The sequence below is a fragment of the Artemia sp. Qi Xiang Cuo genome, chromosome 9 (assembly GCF_049724085.1).
Source record: "Artemia sp. Qi Xiang Cuo chromosome 9, ASM4972408v1, whole genome shotgun sequence".
Lineage (NCBI taxonomy): Eukaryota > Metazoa > Arthropoda > Branchiopoda > Anostraca > Artemiidae > Artemia > Artemia sp. Qi Xiang Cuo.
The window spans coordinates 59,859,847-59,883,450 of NC_142802.1; the positions used below are offsets into that span (position 1 = coordinate 59,859,847).

Consider the following 23,604-nt stretch of genomic DNA (forward strand, 5'->3'; position numbering starts at 1 on the left):
CATTCTAAGCAATGAATTCCACCACTTTGTGTATTTTTACCGCAACAAGTCATCAGCTTCAGAACAAAATTTGAACTAGTATTTTGCCAAGTGTGTGACTTTATATTTGGTGATTAAAAATAAAGAATAATACATGCATAGTCACTGATATACTCCTTTTTCAAAACCATATACTTGGCTAAAACTAGTCAATATTGTCTTATTTGAGATATCACCAAACACAGGACGATATGCTATGATGTAACGCATTTTATTATTTTACAGGTGATTATGTATTTGTAGTAGGCCTATTATTTTGTATGGTTGTATTAATTTACAACCTAATGTATTTTTACTTGAAGTCATTAGGTTAGGAACAGAAAACATAGTTTAGCAAATACTTCTAAACTTTTATTTTATAGTTAGTGATTCAAAATACAAGGATAATAGGCTAAATGATTACTCTCACACCTAAATATTGGATCTGATATTTTCAATCATCTAACATAATTAAGAGAAAGCGTTTGCTAAGCTATTCTCAAATGGAAGACTATTAGGAAGATGTATATCAGGAGGATCAAAGCGTGATTGAACATCCCACATATTGGCCTTCTTTAAACACTGTGCTTGGTTAAAACACTGTGCAACACTGTGCTTGGTTAACCACTTTAAACACTGTGCTTGGTTAAAATTAGATTCTGTCCAATATGATTGTGCTGTCTTATTTGACACGGCACGGTGCACAACGATTGACAGTGCAATTTTTAAGGCCATAAGATACCTTGAAGAATCACCCCATCTCGCACAATACAACCTTTTTTAGTTTGTATGGGCAAGCTATTTAGAATTGATTGGGCGGTCTTGCCCTAACTTTTAAAGCTTGAATAAGATATCCAAATAAGCGACAAAAATGTCGACACCTAATTCCCCGGAAATCCTAAAAGTTATCATTTAATCGTTTTGTACCAAAGATAGAGATATTCGGTTTCAATGAAACTTGCATCGCCAAAAAGTATGAATTTTGTTTTCTCGATAAAACAGAAGAATTTTTCTTTTGAACTTCAGGAGAGCGCAGTCCCTAAAAATGATCTACCATACTTGCTCGTACAAACGCTAAAAATCATTTCAAAGGAGTTGTAATTTGGTCAATTGTGCCGCTTTGGGAGTTCTTTGTGGTGCCACCAGCTTTGATTGACAGACTCGCCAACAAAAGGGAAATAAAATTTCACTGCCGTTTCAGTCATATTTCGCGATTCTCAACAGCTTTCGATGATAGTTAGTCCCTGGGAGATTGATCCCCCTGTCTTTGAGATGGTGACCCGACGCTGAGGCTCGCAAAATGATTTTCAGGGTATCGTATCGCCTTAATATTTAGCAGAAGAGCAAACATAACTCTTTTTTTTTTGCTTCTTCATGAATAGTTTTCTGTTCGAGGATTTACGTGAGAAAATACTAGCGGGATTGAACCACACTTTTCGTAAAGACTCGCTGTTTGAAATACAGTCAGTCAGCCAGGTGTCAAACAATTCGTAGGCAATTGCTCTGGAAAACATCTAGCAATTCTACATCCGCTTTTTGAAGCGCACATGCTTCAGATCCATATTTGACCACTGTCATCACTGTAGTTCCCAAAATTTTAATCTTGGCTTGCAGACTTATCTTCCTATTCTTACAAACTTTTTTCAACTGTGAAAAAAACACCCTGAGCCTTGGCTATTCTACTTTTAACATCTTCACTGTTCCCACTGTCTTTACTAATAATACTACCGTGGTAGGTGAAGCTGTCTACTTGATCGATCTTTTCGTTACCCAACGTCACCTTTTCATCTTCACTTATTCCTAGCCTTAGTGACTTAGTCTTCTTAACATTAATTTTCAAGCCTATTCTTTCACCCTGAACTCCCAAAACCTCTAAAAGTTCATTCATTTTGCTCACGCTTTCATCTAGGATGCTTAAATCATCAACATAATCTAAGTCTAGGAAAGATTTTCCTCCCCATTGCCTTTCCTGCGCTCCTTAAGACAAATTCCATCAAAGTCATCTGGTATAAAGGGGGATAGAACACAACCCTGGTTAACTCCTGATTTAATACAAAACCAGCTGCTAACCTCATTTCCTACCTTAGCCGCAGCAGTGTTATGGGAGATGGTATGCGAGCAAAAATCAGCCTGCCCAACCCATGTAGCCTCACAGCTACCTGTACAGACAAATTTTCAGTACTGCAGGTAAACACGATGTACACAGGAACGGCATACGATGAAGCAATGAAGAAACGAATAAAAACAATTAAGAAATACGCAAAGATAAAATGGGTATGCCCGCTAAGGCCTACGCCGAGCCGTCCTCAGTTCCCCGTTCCCAACTGCCCGACATGTAGGGAAGGCAATGCAGGACATGGCTGTTGAATAAATAACTCTATGGTCTAGGAAGTTACTTGGAAGAAACAACCAACGAACCTTAAACACATGTATGGAAGAATAAAAATACACCTAACAGAATAAAACACGACTAGCAGAGTGTTCAAAAGAGCTAAAAATGAAATAAAAAAATAAATATTTTACTTATTATCCTAACACTGTTATGTCTTTAAGATGTTAAGAAATTTTTACCCTATTAAGGCCATAGGCAGACTGGTGAAATGCGTATTTTTGAAAACTAAGTTATAGCCTACATGCTTTAAAAGTAGGACACGTGTAAGAAGTCCGTCAAATCTAAATAGTTTAGCTGACATCCCCATGTTTCGTCCATTTGCTAATCCTAACCAAGGTGCACATATCCTTGAGAGGATAAGGAATACGCAGTTCCAACAAAGAGAAAACGAGATATTGCTATCCTTTATTTCCGTGTTGAAGTGTGTTTCAAGCTTTTATTTATGTGACGTGCTTTTTTACAACCCAATCAAATCAATTCTTGAGCGCATGTCAGAAAGAAAAGTCAAATAACGCCGCCTTTTCACCCCTTGTTATTTTTGGGCCCAACGTCAAATTTTGTGCCAGTAAAATTGGCTAAATTTAAATGGTTCTTCTGTATTAAAATTTCGGTCAACACAAAGAACGAACAGTTTTTTTTTTTACTTATAATAGATTACAAGTAAACTCTGTTGCTCTGTGGTTCCAACAAGAAAAACGGGTTACGGACCATAAAAAAGTCAGGATTGGCTTCAAACAAACTAATGACAAATTTAACTCTATCCTATGTACCGTAATATTAAGTTTGTAAGTCCCTATACTGAAAAGTTAAAGAAAAAAGTCCAACTATGATGGCAAACATATGTTACTCCTTCTGAGGCAGTAACTATCATTACCACAAAATTTACTTCGCCCAGAGGCATTGAGAAACAGAATCGATTTTCATGGAGCCTAAGGTCTGGGCGTCAACTTTTAATTAAAGCCTTAAAAACATATTCAAGATAAACCAAAGTAAAAACAATATTATAACAAAAATAATAGATAATGTAGAAATACTGAATCATATTTATTTAAAATATTATATAGGGAAGAGAGTCAGTGACAATAAAAGCGTTTAAAGCAATCACATTTCGTAGCGAGGAGAATCGTGAGACCAAAAGACGTCCGCAGATAGCCTTATGGCCTGAAATACACTACTACTAACAAATCACCGGAGGACCAAGCCACCTAATGCCAACACAGCTCCTCCATCCCAATCTATTCAAAGCCTCCCTCTTTACACCCTTCCAGGAAGTTCCCACTTCCCTTAAATCTTTCCTTACAACCACCTCCCATCCCAACCGAGGACGACCGTTTCCGTTTAGCCCTAGACGGTTGGCCGAAAAAGGAAAAATTATGCTTTTATTATGACGGGATATATATTAGCTTTTTGCTGCGATTCTGGTTCCACATCCTTAAAAGAAACCGTGGCTCTTAGCCTCGTCCTTAATAAAATACTGCTTAATCCTAAGCACAGTAGACAGAATATACCAGTAAGCTTATCGCAGATCATTTCTGGTCTTCGTTCTCGGTGCAAACAAAAAGCTCCCCCCATTTATTTCTACATTAGCGGGAATGTGGGTTAGTCTGTTTCCGTTTTTTTAAATGCACGTTGACGGAAACAATCGGAAACAGACTAACCTGCATTCCCACTAATATGACGTTGCCGACGGCTATATCTGCAAAAACGTTCTCTGGAGCACTCGCACCCCGGGCCGGGTTTTTATAATGGGTGAGATAGAGAGTGATCATACTGCTAATTATATGAACTGTGATCCTAAGTATAAGCAATAACTAAAAGAAAAAGACGTGGCGACAAGGGAGAGCAAGAGGGTAGCTCAATCGTAGAGATTCGATATAGCCTAAACAAAACACTTGGTGTCAATTTGTTTTATTCTTCCATTCTAAAGACATAACATAACTCTGGGTTGACACCAAAATTTCACAAAATCCAGCCTCTATTATTTTTCTTAGCCATTTCCCTTAAACTCAGCAATTGACTTGTTCAATCTTTAATCAATAAAAATTATATTCTTAATTTAAACTTAATTGAAAACAGATCTGGACTCGACCTTTTGATGTCAAAAATCTGTGTCGTGCCTTTGATTCCTATAAAAATAGCCCTCGGGTAAAATGCCGTTCGTAAATAATTGCAAAAGCACATTTTTCAGTTTTTCTGTATACAGGTACGTACTCTTGCTTTTAAATGTTATCTAATAATTTGGATAAGATATGCAAAAAAAAATTGGGATTGTCGAATGGAGTCCCTTGCTTAAATCCCTACCTGTATAAGAGGCAGGGCCGTATCAAGGGGGTGGGGAGGGGGTAGGTTTTCTGAACATCCTTCTTCCAAATATTTGTCGGACTCGTAAAAACGTAGCAAAAATGAATATAAACAAATTTGTCATGCGTTTTTAAAGTTTTTCGTAACCCCCCCCCCCCACGAAAAAAATGCATTTGACCCCCCCCCCCTCCAAAAAAAATCATGGAGTCGACGCTGATAAGAGGTGCAACGTAAAGCATCAAGTCGTCAAAGCAATGCAATACAAAAAGTTGAAAATTTTACAACGTTCTGAAAAATATGTAGCCTGAAAAAAGACAAACCGGTACTGTACAAAAATCTTTAAAACACGCGAGAAGTGAAGTATGGTTAATGCTAATGAAGTAAAACAAAGTAGGATAAAAATATAATGGCTTAGAAACAAATTTCGGCTATATATTTGCACATCAGGGGGGGGGGGGTGAGGGTCAAATATAGCATAATACGTAACCTAACCTAACCTAGGTTACTTTTTTCCCTCTAAACCCCAAAAAACTAAAGTTTAAATATAGTTCCCGGAGTGAGAAACCCTTTGTTATACAGCGTCAGATAGGCAATTACCGGGTTATGGCTATCTGAGCTTTGCTTTTCTCGACGCGTGTTTTACAGAGAATAGAACAGTACCTATATATATATATATATATATATATATATATATATATATATATATATATATATATATATATATGAAATCACATACGCTTCTCAATAACCCCAGCTGGGTTAACCAATTGATACTTTCTTTGCAGAAAAGAGTTACTTGTCCAAGTTAGAAGTTCCCTTAAATACTTTGCAAATTTAAAATAAAGGCGATGATAATATATATATATATATATATATATATATATATATATATATATATATATATATATATATATATATATATATATATATATATATATATATATATATATATATATATATATATATATATATATATATATATATATATATATATATATATATATATATATATATATATATATATATATATATATATATATATATATATATATATATATATATATATATATATATATATATATATATATATATATATATATATATATATATATATATATATATATATATGTTTATATATATTGACAAAAGAACATATTGGAACCTAACCTAAATACAGCAAGAAGTATTACACAACACTTCCTTGAATTCTGGTTATTGGCAACACGTTGAGTTTACCTGTTGTTGGCTCTCAGCCGAAATTGCACAAATTCATAAACAATTGTTTCAGATATATTAGACTACATTAACATAACTGACTCCCAAAGATCAACTAAAAACTCATGGGGTTAAAAAGAATTTATTTCATTAAAACAACTAGTTAGCCTACACATAGAAACTCAGTACAGAAAACTGCCATGCGTGCCAGGAACGTGCACAGGTTGACGGCCTCAGGGACCGTGCCTTCCAATTGGAGTCTCGAAATTTGTCCCATATTGTTGGTATCAAGCCTTAAGTTTGGGTTCGATATTTTCTAACTTCGGAAATAGTTAGTAAAAACCACTTGCTATGGTGTTTTCAATGGGAAGGGGGTCAATAGGGCAATGTAGATCAGGCGGATCAAAGTGTGATAGAACAACCATTGCTCGGCTAATCCTCCCTTTGAGAACAGCTTAGCAAACGATTTTTGACAATTATCCCAAAGTTTGAAAGTGTCAGATACGACCTTAAGGCGCGAGATCGGCGATACTCAACCCGCACATTTTTATTTATTTATTTTTTTTTATTTTTTCTTTCCGTAAAATAATCGTAGACGTGCCTGATGCACAATGCTAAAAACACTACTCTTTGATGACTCGGTTCGAATTTAATTATTTCAGTTTCTTGAGACTGAAAACTTGGGGAATTTTCGTTGAAGAATACCTTTTTTTCGATATCTCCATTTAAAAAATGAAAAAAAAACAAGTTAACCCCCCCCCCTGAATTTTCGTGATTTGACGCTACCTGACAGTTTCTTGCTTTTTTCCACAGAGCATCAAGAAAAAAGAGTACAATCCCGTTTTAACGGCGATTAGAATGAGATAAAACAAAAAATACATCTCTATTTGCTACAGCAAATTCTTTTATCGAATCGAAATCAAAGAGTACGTCTAGTAAACAAGTCTTATATTCCAATCACAGTTTATATAATTAGCAGTATGATCTTTCCCTATCTCACCCATTATAAAAACCCGGACCGAGGTGCGAGTGCTCCAGAGAACGTATACACATAAGCGGCATTAGATCTTTTCACGGGTAGACAAAGAATAATTACCTACGGAACAAGTACTGACAAAACCACTTGGCCGGCTCACCAATAAGTGGACAATAAGTGCACAAATAAGTGGGAGGAGCTTTTTCTTCGCACCGAGAATGAAGAGCCAGAAATCATCTGCGGTAAACTTACTGGATAATTATATAAACTGTGATTCCAATATACCAATCACGATGATATTGTAAACAGAGTTCCACAGTATACAGTATTGGGCCCCACATAGTCTAACTGCAACATAAATGATACATCATGCAAGCTCAACAGTATAATTGCCCTTTACGCGGATGACTCAAATGCGGCTGGGCTATGACACAGATATTAGATGTAGTCTCATCCAGGAAGACCAAGAGAATATTGGAAACGTGAATTGACTGTGGAGTTATGTTCAACCCCAAAATATCAAAGGGTACAGATACACAATTGCTAACTATGCAAAGTTTCTGGAATAAATTTGAGATGGGAGAAATCTTGGTATTTGAAATAGACAACCAGTTCAAACTACGGTCACACACTAGAGAAGTCATTAACGCCTCCCAAACTGTTGGAACCATTAAGAGAACCATCTCCAGTAGACGACTAATAGAAATACAAAACTACGTGAGACCAAAGTGGGAAGTCGGGCTCGGCGTAGCGTCGTTGAAGTACAAAATGGATACTTTGCGTGCAGGAAACAAACGCACAACAAAATTTTTTAACTGCTAAGGTGTCGAGTTGCCCCCCCCCCCTCTGGAGTTGAAAAATACATTTTGTTTGTCACTGAAAAAGGTCGAAAAAACCACTATTATCTCCCCCCAGCAAGATTTTGAAAAATTCCATTTTTATCTACATTAAAAAAATATAATTACCCCCCCCCCCCCCTACCCAGTAGCGGCTCTAGAGTAGCGGCCCCAATAGCGGCTCTCCCCCCCTACCAGATTATGAAGTCTAAAACCGCTACTACCCCCCCCCTACATTTTTGTGAATCGCTGCCCTTGTTACAGTGTATAAGGATTTAAGCCAGGAAAAATGTTTAACACTAAAATGATCTTATAGCGAATAAAATTGGGCGAAAGTAGTTACAAGTATAAACTTGTAATTTCTTCAGTATCGTGAAACCTAAGAAATCTGTTTCGGGGGAAAAAAAAATATCTTCACAAAATGCAGTCATCCTAAGATCTCTTGAAGAAGAACGGAAGAACTGTGAGTGTCTGTACAAATAACATTCTAATGAATGATTCAGATGCACCTTAGATGTTTCTTGTCAATTACCCCCCACCTGTCGTTCTCGACCAACTTTACCCTGTTGAAGTAAAGTGAACGCAGGCTAGAGAACTTCTTAATCTGACGCACCGAGTAGTGTCAATGAAAGGTGGGGAGGGGATGTCCACCACCTAGACTTAGAAAGAAACATTATTTTTACTGAAGGAGAGGGTGTATTTTCATTGAAAATTCAGTTTTTGGCATCTTCACTTAAAAAACGACCCCCCCCCCCAAGTTTTCTAAAATAACACCACGGCTTACACCAATGGAGGAGTGGCGCCCCTCGAGGAAATTATAGCCTAGTAAACGACACAGCATTCGCACGGGATTCTGACTAATGGACAATTCTTCTGGGCTTGGTATGTTTTGATGGGCGTCTTTGGGCTGAAAAACCTCTTCCTAGCTAATTTATCTACTATGGGTTGCCTCCCCGTAGTAGCATAATATTTTTAGGCATGAATATATAATGATTCGGAGGTAATAGGCTTGAGAATGTCTGTGCAGGATTTTGACTCTTGTTGATAGAAGAGCATCGCCAAGTGCTGAAAACCATGTTGTGACCAAGATTAGCCCAGGATTGCACAAAGCCTCCATTCATGGAGGTCCCAGGGATTTCTTGCTGTCCGGTTCTAAGCCAGCTTAAGCACTTCGGTGTAGACTTGAGAAGATATGTGATCCCCGTCCTGCACTGATCATTGCTTTTCCTGGGGCGAAAATAATTTCAATGATTTAAAGAACATGAAAATTGGAACTTGGAATGTTACGAAATTAAAAAATGACTATCATATCGACATTTTGACTGACGAATTCAGACAATTCGAATTGGACTTTTTAGTAATTTCAGAAATTCATACCCCAGGGACAGGAAGTCTGGAATTATGTTATATAAAATATTTTTACTCAGTCGGGAAGGATGGGGTACATTGACAAGGGGTATGGCTGACAATGAATAAAAAAGCTGGTAAGTCTTGTGTTAGGATGGGAAGGTATTATTAATTGAATACTAATTTCCCATTTTATGACTAGAAAGTTCAGGGTTTCAGTTATAGTAGTATACGCTCCTGTAGAACCGACTGACGGAGATACTAGTAACTCAGATGAATTTTACTTACAGTTATAGGAGCAAATAGACAGGCTCCCAGGTAGAAATATAATGTTATTACTGGGAGATTTTAACGCCCAGGTTGGTAGAAATAGGGATAGATGGTATCCCAGCCTAGGTAAATTTGGTGTAGGAAAAGAAAACAGTAATGGATACAGACTTTTGCAATTTTGTAGGTATAGCAATCTAGTTATAACCAATACGGTGTTTGGTAATAAAATGGCTCATAAGTTAACATGGTATTCACGGGATGGTAAGACAGCGAACCTTATTGATTATGATATCGTTAACCGAAGACTGGCAGGATCAATACAAGAAAATAGGGTATATAGGAGTGCTGTTATTGATGTTAAAAGTAAAGATCACCATCTAGTAGTGTCAAAGGTTAATTTAAAACTGACATTTCGGAAGAGTAACTACATCCCGGGAAGTTATGATGTTGGAAGACTCCAAGATAAGAACTTGACAGAAACTTTCCAGGAACAGTTGAATACTAAACTTGAGAGTTTAAAATTTTATAATATGGAAGATGATCGGAATAATTTTAGAAAAATAATTAGTGAAGTTACTGAAGGTATCTTAGGGAAGAAAGCTAAAACTACAGCTAAGAATATTAGTGAAAAACCTTTATGTTTAATAGAAAGGACTTGTACAAGAATTATCCGAGTGATAGATTGTATGAAAACAAAAGAAATGTAAAGAAAGTGGAGAAAGCATTCAAATATGAACTAAGGAGGTGTGAAGTGGAGGCCATGGATAAAATTGCCGAGGACCTGGAAGATGTAGCTCGACGGCATAATAGTAAAATTTTCTACTGGAACGTTAACAAATTTAGAGGTACTAGTCAATCCAGACTTGTCGTAATTAAAGATAGGAATGGGGTGGCAATTAGTGATAAGGAAAAAACTAAAGAGTGACGAGCCGAACATTTTGAGAACTTGCTTAACCGAGATAGAGTTGCAGGAAAAAATATAGAGGAAAATGAAAAGTTTGTGATACTTTGGATGTGAAGGAAGATTTGTTTTGTGAGGAGGAATTAGCAACAGCACTAAAAGGATTAAAGAATAATAAGGCTCCAGGTGCTGATAGGGTGGTAAATGAGTTTCTCAAATATGGTGGATCTGAGGTCAGAAATAAGTTATTGAAGATTATGAATAGGATTTTTAAAAAAGGGGAAGTACCTAACGATTTAAGGAAAACCTTAATTAAGCCACTTTATAAGAAAGGTGATAAAAGTGAGTGTGGTAATTATCGAGGCATTAGTCTGGTCTCTGTAGGTAGTAAATTACTTAGTAATATGATACTTTTTAGACTGAGATATGCCGTAGACAAAGTTTTAAGAGAAGAACAATGTGGTTTTAGAAAAGATATAGGATGTGTCGACCAAATTTTCACTCTTAGGCTAATAATTGAGAAATGCCAGAGTTTTCAAACAAATATGGTGTTCACTGTTATACACCAGGAGCAACCGTTCGATTCTGTTGATAAAAGGGCTCCAGTAAAGGTCATATTTTTGTTTAGTATACCAGACAAAGACAACAAATCGATTAGTGCGACTTACGAGAATAACTCTTCTGAGGTTAAGGTACGAAATGAGGGTAGAAGCTGGTTTTATATTAAATCAGGAGTTAAGCAGGGCTGTGTTGTATCCCCCCTTATATGGATTATTTTGATGGACTTTGTTTTAAGGAGCACAGGAAAGGCAATGGGAGACCACGGAATCAAATGGGGAGGAAAAAGTCTCCTGGGCTTGGATTATCCAGATGATTTAAGCATTCTAGACAAAAGTGTGAGCAAAATGAATGAAGTTTTAGAGGTTTTGCGAGTTCAGGGTGCTAGAATTGGTTTGAAAATTAATGTTAGGAAGACTAAGTCACTAAAGCTAAGTGAAGATGAAAAGGTGACGTTGGGTGATGAAAAGATTGATCAGGCGGGCAGCTTATCTTGGTAGTATTATTAGTAAAGAGAGTGGGAACAGTGAAGATGTTAAAAATAAAATAGTCAAGGCTCAGGGTGTTTTTTTCACATTTGAAAAAAGTTTGTAAGAATAGGAAGATAAGTCTGCAAGCCAAGATTAAAATTTTGGGAACTACAGTGATGACAGTGGTCAAATATGGATCTGAAGCATGTGCGCTTCAAAAAGCGGATGTAGAATTGCTAGATGTTTTCCAGAGCAATTGCCTACGAATTGTTTGACACCTGGCTGACTGACTGTATTTCAAACAGCGAGTCTTTACGAAAAGTGTGGCTCAATCCCGCTAGTATTTTCTCACGTATTTTCCCCTCCAATAATGTGGAGAAAAATCTATTATACAGACCATGCTACTTGAATATCTGGATCTTGACCCCTCTTGCCCCCCCCCCCGATGAAAATGCTGTAGATTCGCTCCTGATCAGTAGTAAAACCGATGACGATCACTGTATATGTGACCGAAATATCTGGTATTTTTGTGAATTTCAATACACTGTCTGTTAAAAATGATTTTATCCCCATTTTGAACTTTTATTTTATCGTCATGGAAAGGCAGTGTGGTCTCCAAAATTATCTATAACCTGACACAGAGTATTTAAATATAAGCAAATCAAGTATAACATTTTATGTCCAAACATTAACATAAGGAATCGTCATTAAGTTGTTTCAACTAGAACTTCCGCTAATTAGCATAATAAGACCAGAACTGATCTGTACAGGTGCATCAATTCACGAAAACCTGGGGGGGGGGGGGTAAATGTATTGTTCAAAATCTAATGGGACAAAATTGTCTTTTTTTCAATGAAAAAAAACAAAAAAAATATTTTTAGTTAAACTTCTTCCAAAAGGTCTTTTTCCAAAAATAGAGGAGGCATATACCCCCCCCCCCCCACTGATGCCACTCAACCTGTAATGGGATAGGGAATTCTTTACATCCATGCACACTGTGGGCTAAAATAGGCTGTACGACTTAGGCTACCCTATCAGCTATAAAGTAGAATGATCAAATCATGAACATAGGGTAAAAGACCTCTTTTTTTGGCATTCCAGGAAATAGAGACGGGTTTTCGGACTGCCCTTATTTTACTACAGCATGATGCAATGTGAGGGTAGTAACAAGAACCCCACCTTATTTGTGAAATTTCGGCCAATAATTTGTCAGCATAAATTGAAAATGTGGTCTCTTTTTGGCTGGCAATTGAAAAGAAAAAAATATATTTTATATTAGTGTTTTATAGAATAAATATCAAGCAATAAAAGTTACATGATTAGAATTAGAAGAAAATCAGCTTTCTGTTAATATGTGGATAAAACTGGAACACTTAAAGGATATATACATGAAAATAGGATAATTGTTGTTTTTAAAAAGAGGTCCTTGTAGATAAGCCAATTTAACTAATAATTTCAAGTGTTTGATCTTAAAGAATTTTAGTACTAACCATATTGATGCATAGCTTAGATTTTTAACTATTTACTGATGTATACAATTCTTCTCAATTCCTCTTTGGTAACAAGGTGTGAGGGTTTTAGTTTTACATAATATTGCTCAATTGGCTACTGGTCTTTTATCCTAGCATATGCATCAAAGGGATACCACCAGATGGCTAATTTGACAGTGTATGTATATACAAATCTTTGAATTAGCAAACTGACCAACCAGTATTTTAAGCCTAGAAGTCCAGCTGGACATAAGGAAACATATTAAGAAAACAATTCTTAATTGATAATCCTAGTTAACATATTTAGCAGGGGGAGAGCCTTAATCTTCATTTCTATCCTTGTTTTTCCAGTTTTTCTAGAAATTCATGAATTTGTTAGAACCTATATATTCACAGAATATATACCCCCACCCCCCTAATGTGCAAATATATACCCAGAATTGCATCCTGAATATAAACATAATATTCATTTGCATCACAAATGAACTTTACTCCCATATTAGCCATGTGGTGGATTTCCTGCAGCAAATGGAGGAGAGGGGGTTTCAATTTTTATGGTAATAAATATTACATTTAGAACAAGTGTTGAATGAGAACCAAATGGTTTTGCTCTTTTCTTAGGCATATAAAGAGTCTTAATTCAAAAAAGGAATCTTGCAGCAAAATCACTAAATTAATTCAAAACCATACCTGTTAGATTTCCAGCTGGGCTAAATGCAGGTACACTGGGGGGTCTTGGAGTAGTAGAACTCTGTCGAGAATTGGGCCTAGATAAGGACGAAGGTCTAGCAGGACTATTCCACATGCCTCCATTTCCATCAAACTGAGTAGGAGTTGAGGGTGGGCCAAGAGGAGTTAAGGAGGGCATAGGCGGGGGGTCTTCCTCAGCCCCAGTTAAATTTAAATCCCAAGTCGATGTTGGAAACAATTCAAAATCAAATCCATTCAGATTGAGGTCAGTATAAGAGGTGAAAGAGGTTCCACTATTCATTGTTGTGTTAGGTTCGGACACGTCACAAGGTTCTAATTTTAACTTTGGTTTTGCACCACGTACTACACTAGTTAACACTGGATTACCTTCTGCTAGCCGTAATCCACTCATTGACCCCATATCAGGCCGCCGGTTAAAACCTGGAGCCTCGGGAGCTTTGAACTCGTTTTCACTAGAAAAAATGCTTCCATTTACAAAACCAATCAAACTCGAAATATATAAATTCCAACTTTAAAAAAATACATCAATAGAACTTCTATCCCTTTCTGTGTTCACTTCACTTTCTACTCAACAACTAACAAAAATGATAAATTTTACCGCCAGAGGATAAACCAGGTACCCGGTTGCATTAATAAATCTCATTGAGCTATGCTGTAAACTGACTACGTCATTTTGTGACGTACACAACGTGTCCATAGGTAGCGCTACAAATGATAATCTATTTTCATGGGACGTTATTTTCTATTATTATTTTTTTTTTAATAAGGCTTAAACCAAACTAACAGTAACAAGAATAGACACAAGATTCTGCAAAAAAAATTTGGGTTCAATGGTTTTATAATATATAAATATATATATATATATATACATATATATACATATATATATATATATATATATATATATATATATATATATATATATATATATATATATATATATATATATATATATATATATATATATATATATATATATATTATATATATTTGACTTGGTCCATGTGAAGACGAGCTCCAAAACTAGGTCTAGACAAAGATAAAATAACAAACAACGCTACAGCACAAAGCAAAACACAAAGGCAAAGATACAATAATACTACAGTGACGTGAAAGCATCGGCTAGCCTAAGATTCTTATTTAAATATATATCAGAGATAAGAGTCATGCATACTTTCGCCATTTACCCGTGCCCCCAGCCATTTAAACATTTTGCTTTTCAATTACTTGGACAATCTGTCTTGGCTTTTCTCATGTTTACAATTAGCCATGTCTTGATGCAACCTATGCAACCTACTGCAAAATACTTGATAACTTCAATTCAAGAGTCATTAAATATCGGAATTGAATTATTATTAATATAGACCTATTACTGGAAGATAACCAAGAGACTCTTTTCAACCAGAATGAGAAACCTTCCTAATAACTTTATCCTGTTTAAAAAACACTAAATTAAAAATAATTTTGAACTAAATAGAATTTAAGGATTCATTTTTAAGCAATAGGATAAAAGAACATCTATCAGTAACCGCCTATACAAAGATAAAATAACAAATAACACTACAGCAGTGTGAAAGCAGCAGCTAGCCCAGTTTTCTTAATTAAATATAAAAATTCATCAGTATTAAATATAGATTATTACTAGAGGATTAAATACAAAAAAAAGTTTCTTCATCTGAAAGCGAAGAGCAACATTAAAACTTAAAACGAACAGAAATTATTACGTATATGAGGGGATTTGCTCCTCCTCAACACCTCGCTCTTTATGCAAAAGTATTGTAGTACCTTAAAGAAACTTCTTTTTGTTCTAATAAAAAGAACAGTGTTTTGGGAGTCGTTTTTAAAGAATTGGGACAGAATTCAACCTCAAGAAAAGAACATAATTTGCAAGTTACCGAACAAGAAATTAAATGTTTCACTTTTACAGCTTTAATAAATCAAAAACTGTTAATATTGTAAGGAATAAATATCAGCAGACGTTTACTTATTGACATTGCACATTCATTTGTTCTTTTTTCAGTAATGTGCAAATTATGTTCTATCCTTGAGAAGGCATAGGGGTAGTGAGCCCTACTCATGTTACTTTCCGCTCGTTTTGAGTTTGACTCGGTTATTGATTGTAATTTCTGTTCGTTCTTGGTTTCAGTTATTTATTAATGCTGATTTGTGGTAGTTTTAAGCTTGGTAGATTATTTGATTCTATTTTTTCCCATTTTTAGTTTAATGGAGTTATTTACTTTTCTTTGAAAAACTTATTTTGCGGAAAGTTTTTTTTAATTAATAACTAAATAGGTCAAATTGCTTGTAGTTTGGTCATAGAATTTGGCAAGGAGGATCCGCTCCAGGAGTAATTTAATTGTTTTTGTTTTTATTTCCAGTATTTAATTGAAACTCCGATTCTATTATTTGTCATTGAAATGCCTAATAAGCACTGATAACGTCCTATTCCTTACGTTTCGGATTTAAATACTGAGCCATATATGTAGAACTACATCTGTGTATAACAGCATACTGACTTCTTGCTATTTTCATTTTTCTTAATATTTCTTTTAACCAGCTCAAAAAAAAAAAGAAGAAAAATTGACATTCGCTAAGAATTATGACTGAAGTTAGTCGCAATTCACAACTCCAGCGCTACTTGTGGGACATTTATCTCTGCATCAGGATACTGTACGAAATGTCTACTGAGAATAGAATAAAGTGAATTTAAACGAAATATGTACATTTTTCTCAGAATTTAGAAATTTTGTGTGCACGTATAAGCAGTACCAACCCATTATCTTTTTCTATTGTTATCAGTTTTATCATGCAGCACTAGGAGACCGAACTTTGCTTGTAAAGGGAATTACAGACATAAAAACGACATTCAGCGGAGCCCTTCTCTGGAAATGTATACCCCCCATGCCCTGATTTACACACAAAAAATACTCTGGTGTCATTTTTATAGAATTCGTTTTTATAAGCAAAGATACAAAGGGGAAGGTAATTTTTCAAACTCCAAGAGTCAATTTCTCTTCAATTGGCATCCCTGGCATTTTTAATTAGCTCAGGGTTTCTGCCGCAATAATGCCAAGAATTGTTCGGATTTTCTGGATATGCTTTGTCAAACAATGCCCAACAGATAAGTTAGTAATTCTAACTTTGTTTTTCGAATACTTTCAAATTTGAAATACGGTCGCTATTTAAATCTGGTGAATATGTCACAATATGATACTACACAATCTGTATTAATACTTTGACTTATACAATATCTTTGTTTAGACAGCTCTATTGCACTGCCTGTTATTTTTTGTTTCGGCTTTGTGCGGCCTGCTGATATCAATGCTATTCATTAATATAAATCGGTGAACCTACAAAACAATCAATTTAATAAAAATCATAAATAATATTTCAATAAATCATGTATGTTAAAAGTTTAGCATAACACATTAAACCTTACTTATTCAAAATCCATACGAGCAAATGAATAGCGCGATACCCGGAGCTACTAGAATAGACCTTGGTTCAATTATGATATTGAGCATCCTGTGCTGGGCATGGGGCTGGGGGAATTGGAGGGAGGATATTTACTGTAGCATTAGTGGTGAATCTGGCTGAAAAAAAGCCCACCCACCCCCAATAGAAATACTGTAGCTGTGCCCCTGAGTAAGGCCAAGAAATCTGACTACACCTCCACGGAAAAATCCCTCTTCCCCACGGATTTTTTCTCGAGACAATTCAATCCTGGTGAGAATTTACCCCGGACAATCACCCCTGACATCTCCACGCGTAAAATTGAGTCAGCAATAAGAAAGCAAGACAAAAGAAGAATTTCGTATAGGAATTCTGGCAAATACCCCTAGTGTAAAATTTCCCCTGAAAAATTCACCCTATGGAAACTTCACTCCCATGAAAAATAATCCCCCCGGAAAATTATCCCACCAGTAGAAAATTACCCCCCTCCCCCATAGAAAATGTATGCATACTACCCATTGACAAATATTATACGTAAACAATGGGCTAATTTTGTAACTTAAAGACATTTCCCCTTGAGCCGTGGGGGGTCATGCTATCCCCAAAGGCATAGTTATCCGACCCTTCAACTATTCTGAACAAAATGGCTATCTCAAAATTTTGATCGGACTATTTTGAGAAAAAAGGGGAGCGGGGAGAGGGCCTAGTTACACTCCCATCTTTTTTTCACTTAAAAGGGACACTAGAACTTCTAATTTCCGTTCGAATGAGCCCTCTCACGATATTCTAGGACCACTGGGTTGATACGATCACCGCTGAAAAAAAAATAGAAAAAAAGCAAATAAACACGCATTCGTGATCTTTCTTCTGGCAAAAAAAAAACAAAAAACATTTTTTTCGATAGGAGCTTCAAGCCTGACTTTTAGGGGCTTTCCCCCTTTTTTCGAAAATTAGGCAAAGTTTCTCAGACTCGTAACCTTTGATGGGTAAGCCTAAACTTAATGAAACTTACATATTTGAAATCAGCACAAAAATTTGACCTGTTTTTTAGAGTTTCGGTTACTATTGAGCCGGGTCGCTCCTTCCCTACAGTTCGTTTTATTGCTAGTTTTTTTATTCTTATTAACAATGTTTATTGGTAGACATTTTATCTACAATGGTAGATAAAATGTACTAGGAGATAAAAAATTATGTATATGAGGAATTAGAAAAGTGGAAAGCTATGGAATGTCGAGTAAGAGGTAAGATAGATAAGTAGTAAGGTGAAGGAAATAATAGTGAAATAGGGATGAATTAGATGACAATTAACCCGGGAGTCTTAGAGTAAAATACAAGAAAGAGACAGGATTGTTTTTTTTTTCTTTCAGGAGTACGAAAAGAAAACAATAGCCGGCCTGATTCTATCGATTACAAGAAGTATCACCAACACATCATCAAGAAAACGAAAAAGAAGAGGAAACGAGGAAAGAAGGACCAAATACCGCTGGATAAAAAAAAGAAAAGAAGAATTTAAAATATGCTTTAGAAAAGGATTTTGTATATTTTCAATATTATAGTCTGTTTTTGAATAATAATATAAAAAAAACTATGTTTAAACCGAACTGAGAGAAAGAAGACTAAAGGATTGTACAAAATTTTAGATAAATATTTAGAGGTTGGCCACTTCTGAAAGAAACATGTTAAATAAATAGAAGCAACACAATTAGATTATTACAGCCCTAAAAGTATATTTAGAACTAAAAGAAGACAATACATCAATGGAATTCTCATTTTATAATATGCAGTTTGATTCTATTAAATTTTAATCCAATATTGCAATCAATCACAGGTGAAACTAAATTTTATCAAATCGAGAGCGCAGAAATCTGTTTTAGCAAAATACCTATGACGTATCACCAGATTCAATTACTGGATATATATTTCATTAGGGCCCCATCTAGGACCATCAGGGGAGGGGGGCACTGTCAGAAAGATGATCATGCTATTTGAAAAGAACATGAAATAAGCAATTTAACGGTCTTACTTTTATTTATTTAGCATGTTTCCTTCAGAATCACAGAATATCTCAGTTGTTTATAAGCCCATGACTAGCATAAAAATTCTTCAGAATAAATAAATTCAGAATTTCAAATATTTCTACTAAATGCTTTGATACTGGAGTAAAGCCATCGTTTTCTAGGAATGAAATTCTTCAAAATATTCACATAATTTTTTCAAGAGCTTATGTATTGTGAATAAAATTAAACAATTCCGGCGAGAAAAGATGATAATTTTCACGAATAATCTTCGGACCAAGAAAATGGTTTTAAAACATTGAAACCAAAGTAAAAAAAAATTCCTGTGAAAGAAAAAATCAAGAAAACATGATTTGAAATGGCGCGATGTTTGAGAGAATTTCGAGTTTTATCTTGAAATTTCTCTATTTGTAAAACTTCTTTTAAGGTCTCTAGTTTTCTATGTATGGCCTATAAAATAATGTCTAAGCCGCTTGATTTAATTTTGCCGTTTGGTAGCAATCTTCTAAAATAAAAAATGGCAGGACAACGCCTGACAAAACCCTCAAGCTATTCATTTGTCTGTCTTTATGCACTCTGGGGGTAGAAGGTCCTTATTCAACTTAAACAACCATCTTTATTTTATTTTTTCTAAATTCGTGACGCCAGGTAAAATTAAATATCTGATTTGCCGCTAGTCTTTCACCGAGGTTTTTAGATGATTATTGAATCTTCTTTTGAAAGAGTCAACGTAGGAACTTTTGGGGATTACTTCATCAGGAAGATCATTCCAGATCGAAGTGCAACGTCTGATGAAGCTGTTCTTCAAGTATTCTGTTCTCGGCTTGCCAGCCTCAAGATAATTGGACCGAGGTGTGTGTCTCTGTGTCTGTCTTGTTGGTGGGACAATTGGAGGCACAATATGAGAGAGCTCTAGAGAAGAAGGTGAATTGGAAACTCTAAAGAAGGAGGGACAATTGGAGGCACAATACGAGAAAGCTCTAGAGAAGGAGGTGAATTGGAAACTCTAGAGAAGGAGGGACAATTGGAGGCACGATATAAGAAAGCTCTAGAGAAGGAGGTGAATTGGAAACTCTGAAGGAGGGACAATTGGAGGCACAATATGAGAAAACTCTAGAGAAGGAGGTGAATTGAAAACTCTAGAGAAGGAGGGACAACTGGAGGCACAATATGAGAAAACTCTAGAGAAGGAGGTGAATTTAAGTGGGTGTAGAAAACAGCCATCGACAATTCATCAAACCTCACTAAGCGACTGGAGACATTCATGACGAACGACTAAATCTGTCCTATTTTGAATCTTTTGGAGTGGTGCCAGCAACGCTCTCGGAGCACCAGCATACAGCAGGCATCCATACTCGGCAATGGGTCTGACCCCAAACCTTGTAAAGTGGGATGATCGAATTGAGCGGTAGAAGGTTTTTGTAGCGAAGGGTTATCCCCAGTTTTCTTGCGCAGGAGGATCTCACCTGATCAAGGTGGGTATTCCAAGAGAGATCTGCGGAGAATTGGATTTAACAAGAGACGTTTGCAACAGGTTTTCATCATCAGACAGGGATATTGGAAAAAGACTAAAATCCAACTTAGTACTCTTAGCCAGTTACTAATAAGGGAAATTCGATTAGACTAATCACTCAACAAACGGAAGATGCAAAAGTAGCACTAGGAACGGCTCAGGGGAGGTCTCGGCTGAAATATTTGCAATTTTCTTCTTTTTTACTGGCTGTGAATTACGCTGTTTTTCTTCGTTGTTCTACATTTTCTCGTTTTATTAAGCTTAGTCAGTGTGGTCTCAGTTTTTTTTTGTTTTTTTTTTAATAAGTAACAAAAGATAACATTGACAATATATCCAGAGCCATTATTTTTACCAGTTGAGTTATTTCCCGCAACTGAAAAGCAATGAGTTTGGCAAGAATAGCAAAAGGCCTTCTAATTGTTCGGTGATTACACTAAATAAAAATAATTTTGGATTGGTGAAATATTATTCTGACACTGTACTGGCTAAGCATGGCAAAACGTTGAACAACGAAGAAAAACGTCGCAATTCACAACCAGTGAAAAAACCAAGAAAAATCTAGAAATTACGGACAGGACCTCTGCTCAACCTTCCCAAGTGCTTCTTTTTGTACTACTCTTTTGCACCCTCCAATTGCTGAGAGATTCAGACTAATCTACTTTACTTTATGAGTAACTGGCTAAGAACATTAACGTTGCATTTTTCTCTGTGTTTTTTTAGACTCGCGCCTGAGGGCCAAAACCCGATGCACATGCTTCTTGTAAAGATAGCTATTTAGGTTTTTTAGGTAAAAAGAGGTTTTATAGGTGGTTTTTTAGGCTTTTTAGGGGAATTCTAGTTTTCTTCCTCCAGCGATTTGAGTCATGCATTACATAAAGATGGTCGAATGACCAGTTTTGGGGCTTTGTCAGAATAGTAAAGCCAAAAAGTACGAGAAAATGATAAAAGACGAAACGCAAGATCAACCCTGAGAAAAGAACTAGCCAGTACCATCTAATGGTACCCAGCAAAATCAAAAAGTTAATAAGGAAAATTATCTGAAATCTGTTTATTTATTTACGTTTAAAGTGTGCTGAAAATAAAGAACCACTTTTGCCAAAAAGGCATACATTTGAGCTTTTTTTTTAAATCAGCCTATGATCTGCATACTAATTTATTCCTACTGTATAATCAAAAAAATTTAATACATAAAAAAATCTGCCTGCAATAAAAAAATTTCGGGTTCGATCTAAAAAAACCCAGACTTAATTAAAATCCAAATTTCTAGAAGTTAAAATTATCTCTTTTTTATTTTGATTTAAAGTGTGCTGAAAATAAAGAACCACATTTACCAAAAAGGCATACATTTGAGCTTTATTTTTAAATCAGCCTATGATCTGCATACTAATTTATTCCTACTGTATAATCAAAAAATTTAATACATAAAAAAATCTGCCTGCAATAAAAAAATTTCGGGTTCGATCTAAAAAAAACCAGACTTAATTAAAATCCAAATTTCTAGAATTTAAAATTATCTCTTTTTTATTTTGATTTAAAGTGTGCTGAAAATAAAGAACCACTTTTGCCAAAAAGGCATACATTTGAGCTTTTTTTTTAAATAAGCCTATGATCTGCATACTAATTTATTCCTACTGTATAATCAAAAAAATTTAATAAATAAAAAAATCTGCCTGCAATAAAAAAATTTCGGGTTCGATCTAAAAAAAAACAGACTTAATTAAAATCCAAATTTCTAGAAGAAAAAATTATCTCTTTTTTATTTTGATTTAAAGTGTGCTGAAAATAAAGAACCACTTTTACCAAAAAGGCATACATTTGAGCTTTATTTTTAAATCAGCCTATGATCTGCATACTAATTTATTCCTACTGTATAATCAAAAAAATTTAATACATAAAAAAATCTGCCTGCAATAAAAAAATTTCGGGTTCGATCTAAAAAAAACCAGACTTAATTAAAATCCAAATTTCTAGAAGTTAAAATTATCTCTTTTTTATTTTGATCTAAAGTGTGCTGAAAATAAAGAACCACTTTTACCAAAAAGGCATACATTTGAGGTTTATTTTTAAATCAGCCTATGATCTGCATACTAATTTATTCCTACTGTATAATCAAAAAAATTTAATACATAAAAAAATCTGCCTGCAATAAAAAAAATTCGGGTTCGATCTAAAAAAAACCAGACTTAATTAAAATCGAAATTTCTAGAAGTTAAAATTATCTCTTTTTTATTTTGATTTAAAGTGTGCTGAAAATAAAGAACCACTTTTGCCAAAAAGGCATACATTTGAGCTTTTTTTTTAAATCAGCCTATGATCTGCATACTAATTTATTCCTACTGTATAATCAAAAAAATTTAATACATAAAAAAATCTGCCTGCAATAAAAAAATTTCGGGTTCGATCTAAAAAAACCAGACTTAATTAAAATCCAAATTTCTAGAAATTAAAATTATCTCTTTTTTATTTTGATTTAAAGTGTGCTGAAAATAAAGAACCACTTTTGCCAAAAAGGCATACATTTGAGCTTTTTTTTTAAATCAGCCTATGATCTGCATACTAATTTATTCCTACTGTATAATAAAAAAAATTTAATACATAAAAAAATCTGCCTGCAATAAAAAAAATTCGGGTTCGATCTAAAAAAAAACCAGACTTAATTAAAATCCAAATTTCTAGAAGTTAAAATTATCTCTTTTTTATTTTGATTTAAAGTGTGCTGAAAATAAAGAACCACTTTTGCCAAAAAGGCATACATTTGAGCTTTTTTTTTTAATCAGCCTATGATCTGCATACTAATTTATTCCTACTGTATAATCAAAAATATTTAATACATAAAAAAATCTGCCTGCAATAAAAAAATTTCGGGTTCGATCTAAAAAAAACAGACTTAATTAAAATCGAAATTTCTATAAATTAAAATTATCTGTTTTTTATTTTTATTTAAAGTGTGCTGAAAATAAATAACTACTTTTGCCAAAAAGGCATACATTTGAGCTTTTTTTTAAATCAGCCTATGATCTGCATACTAATTTATTCCTACTGTATAATCAAAAAAATTTAATACATAAAAAAATCTGCCTGCAATAAAAAATTTCGGGTTCGATCTAAAAAAAAAAACAGACTTAATTAAAATCCAAA

General features: G+C 34.8%; 1 protein-coding gene across 4 annotated transcripts in view; it reads right to left on the bottom strand.

Moving 5' to 3' along the window:
- Positions 1–23,604, bottom strand: part of LOC148948890 (uncharacterized) — a 431,863-nt gene that overhangs the window by 130,278 nt on the left and 277,981 nt on the right. For all 4 annotated transcript variants that reach the window (XM_089094800.1, XM_089094801.1, XM_089094799.1 and 1 more), the window contains one exon: positions 13,465–13,937. In XM_089094800.1, the coding sequence (XP_088950926.1) occupies positions 13,465–13,937 (473 nt within the window). The remainder of the gene's footprint in view (positions 1–13,464; positions 13,938–23,604) is intronic.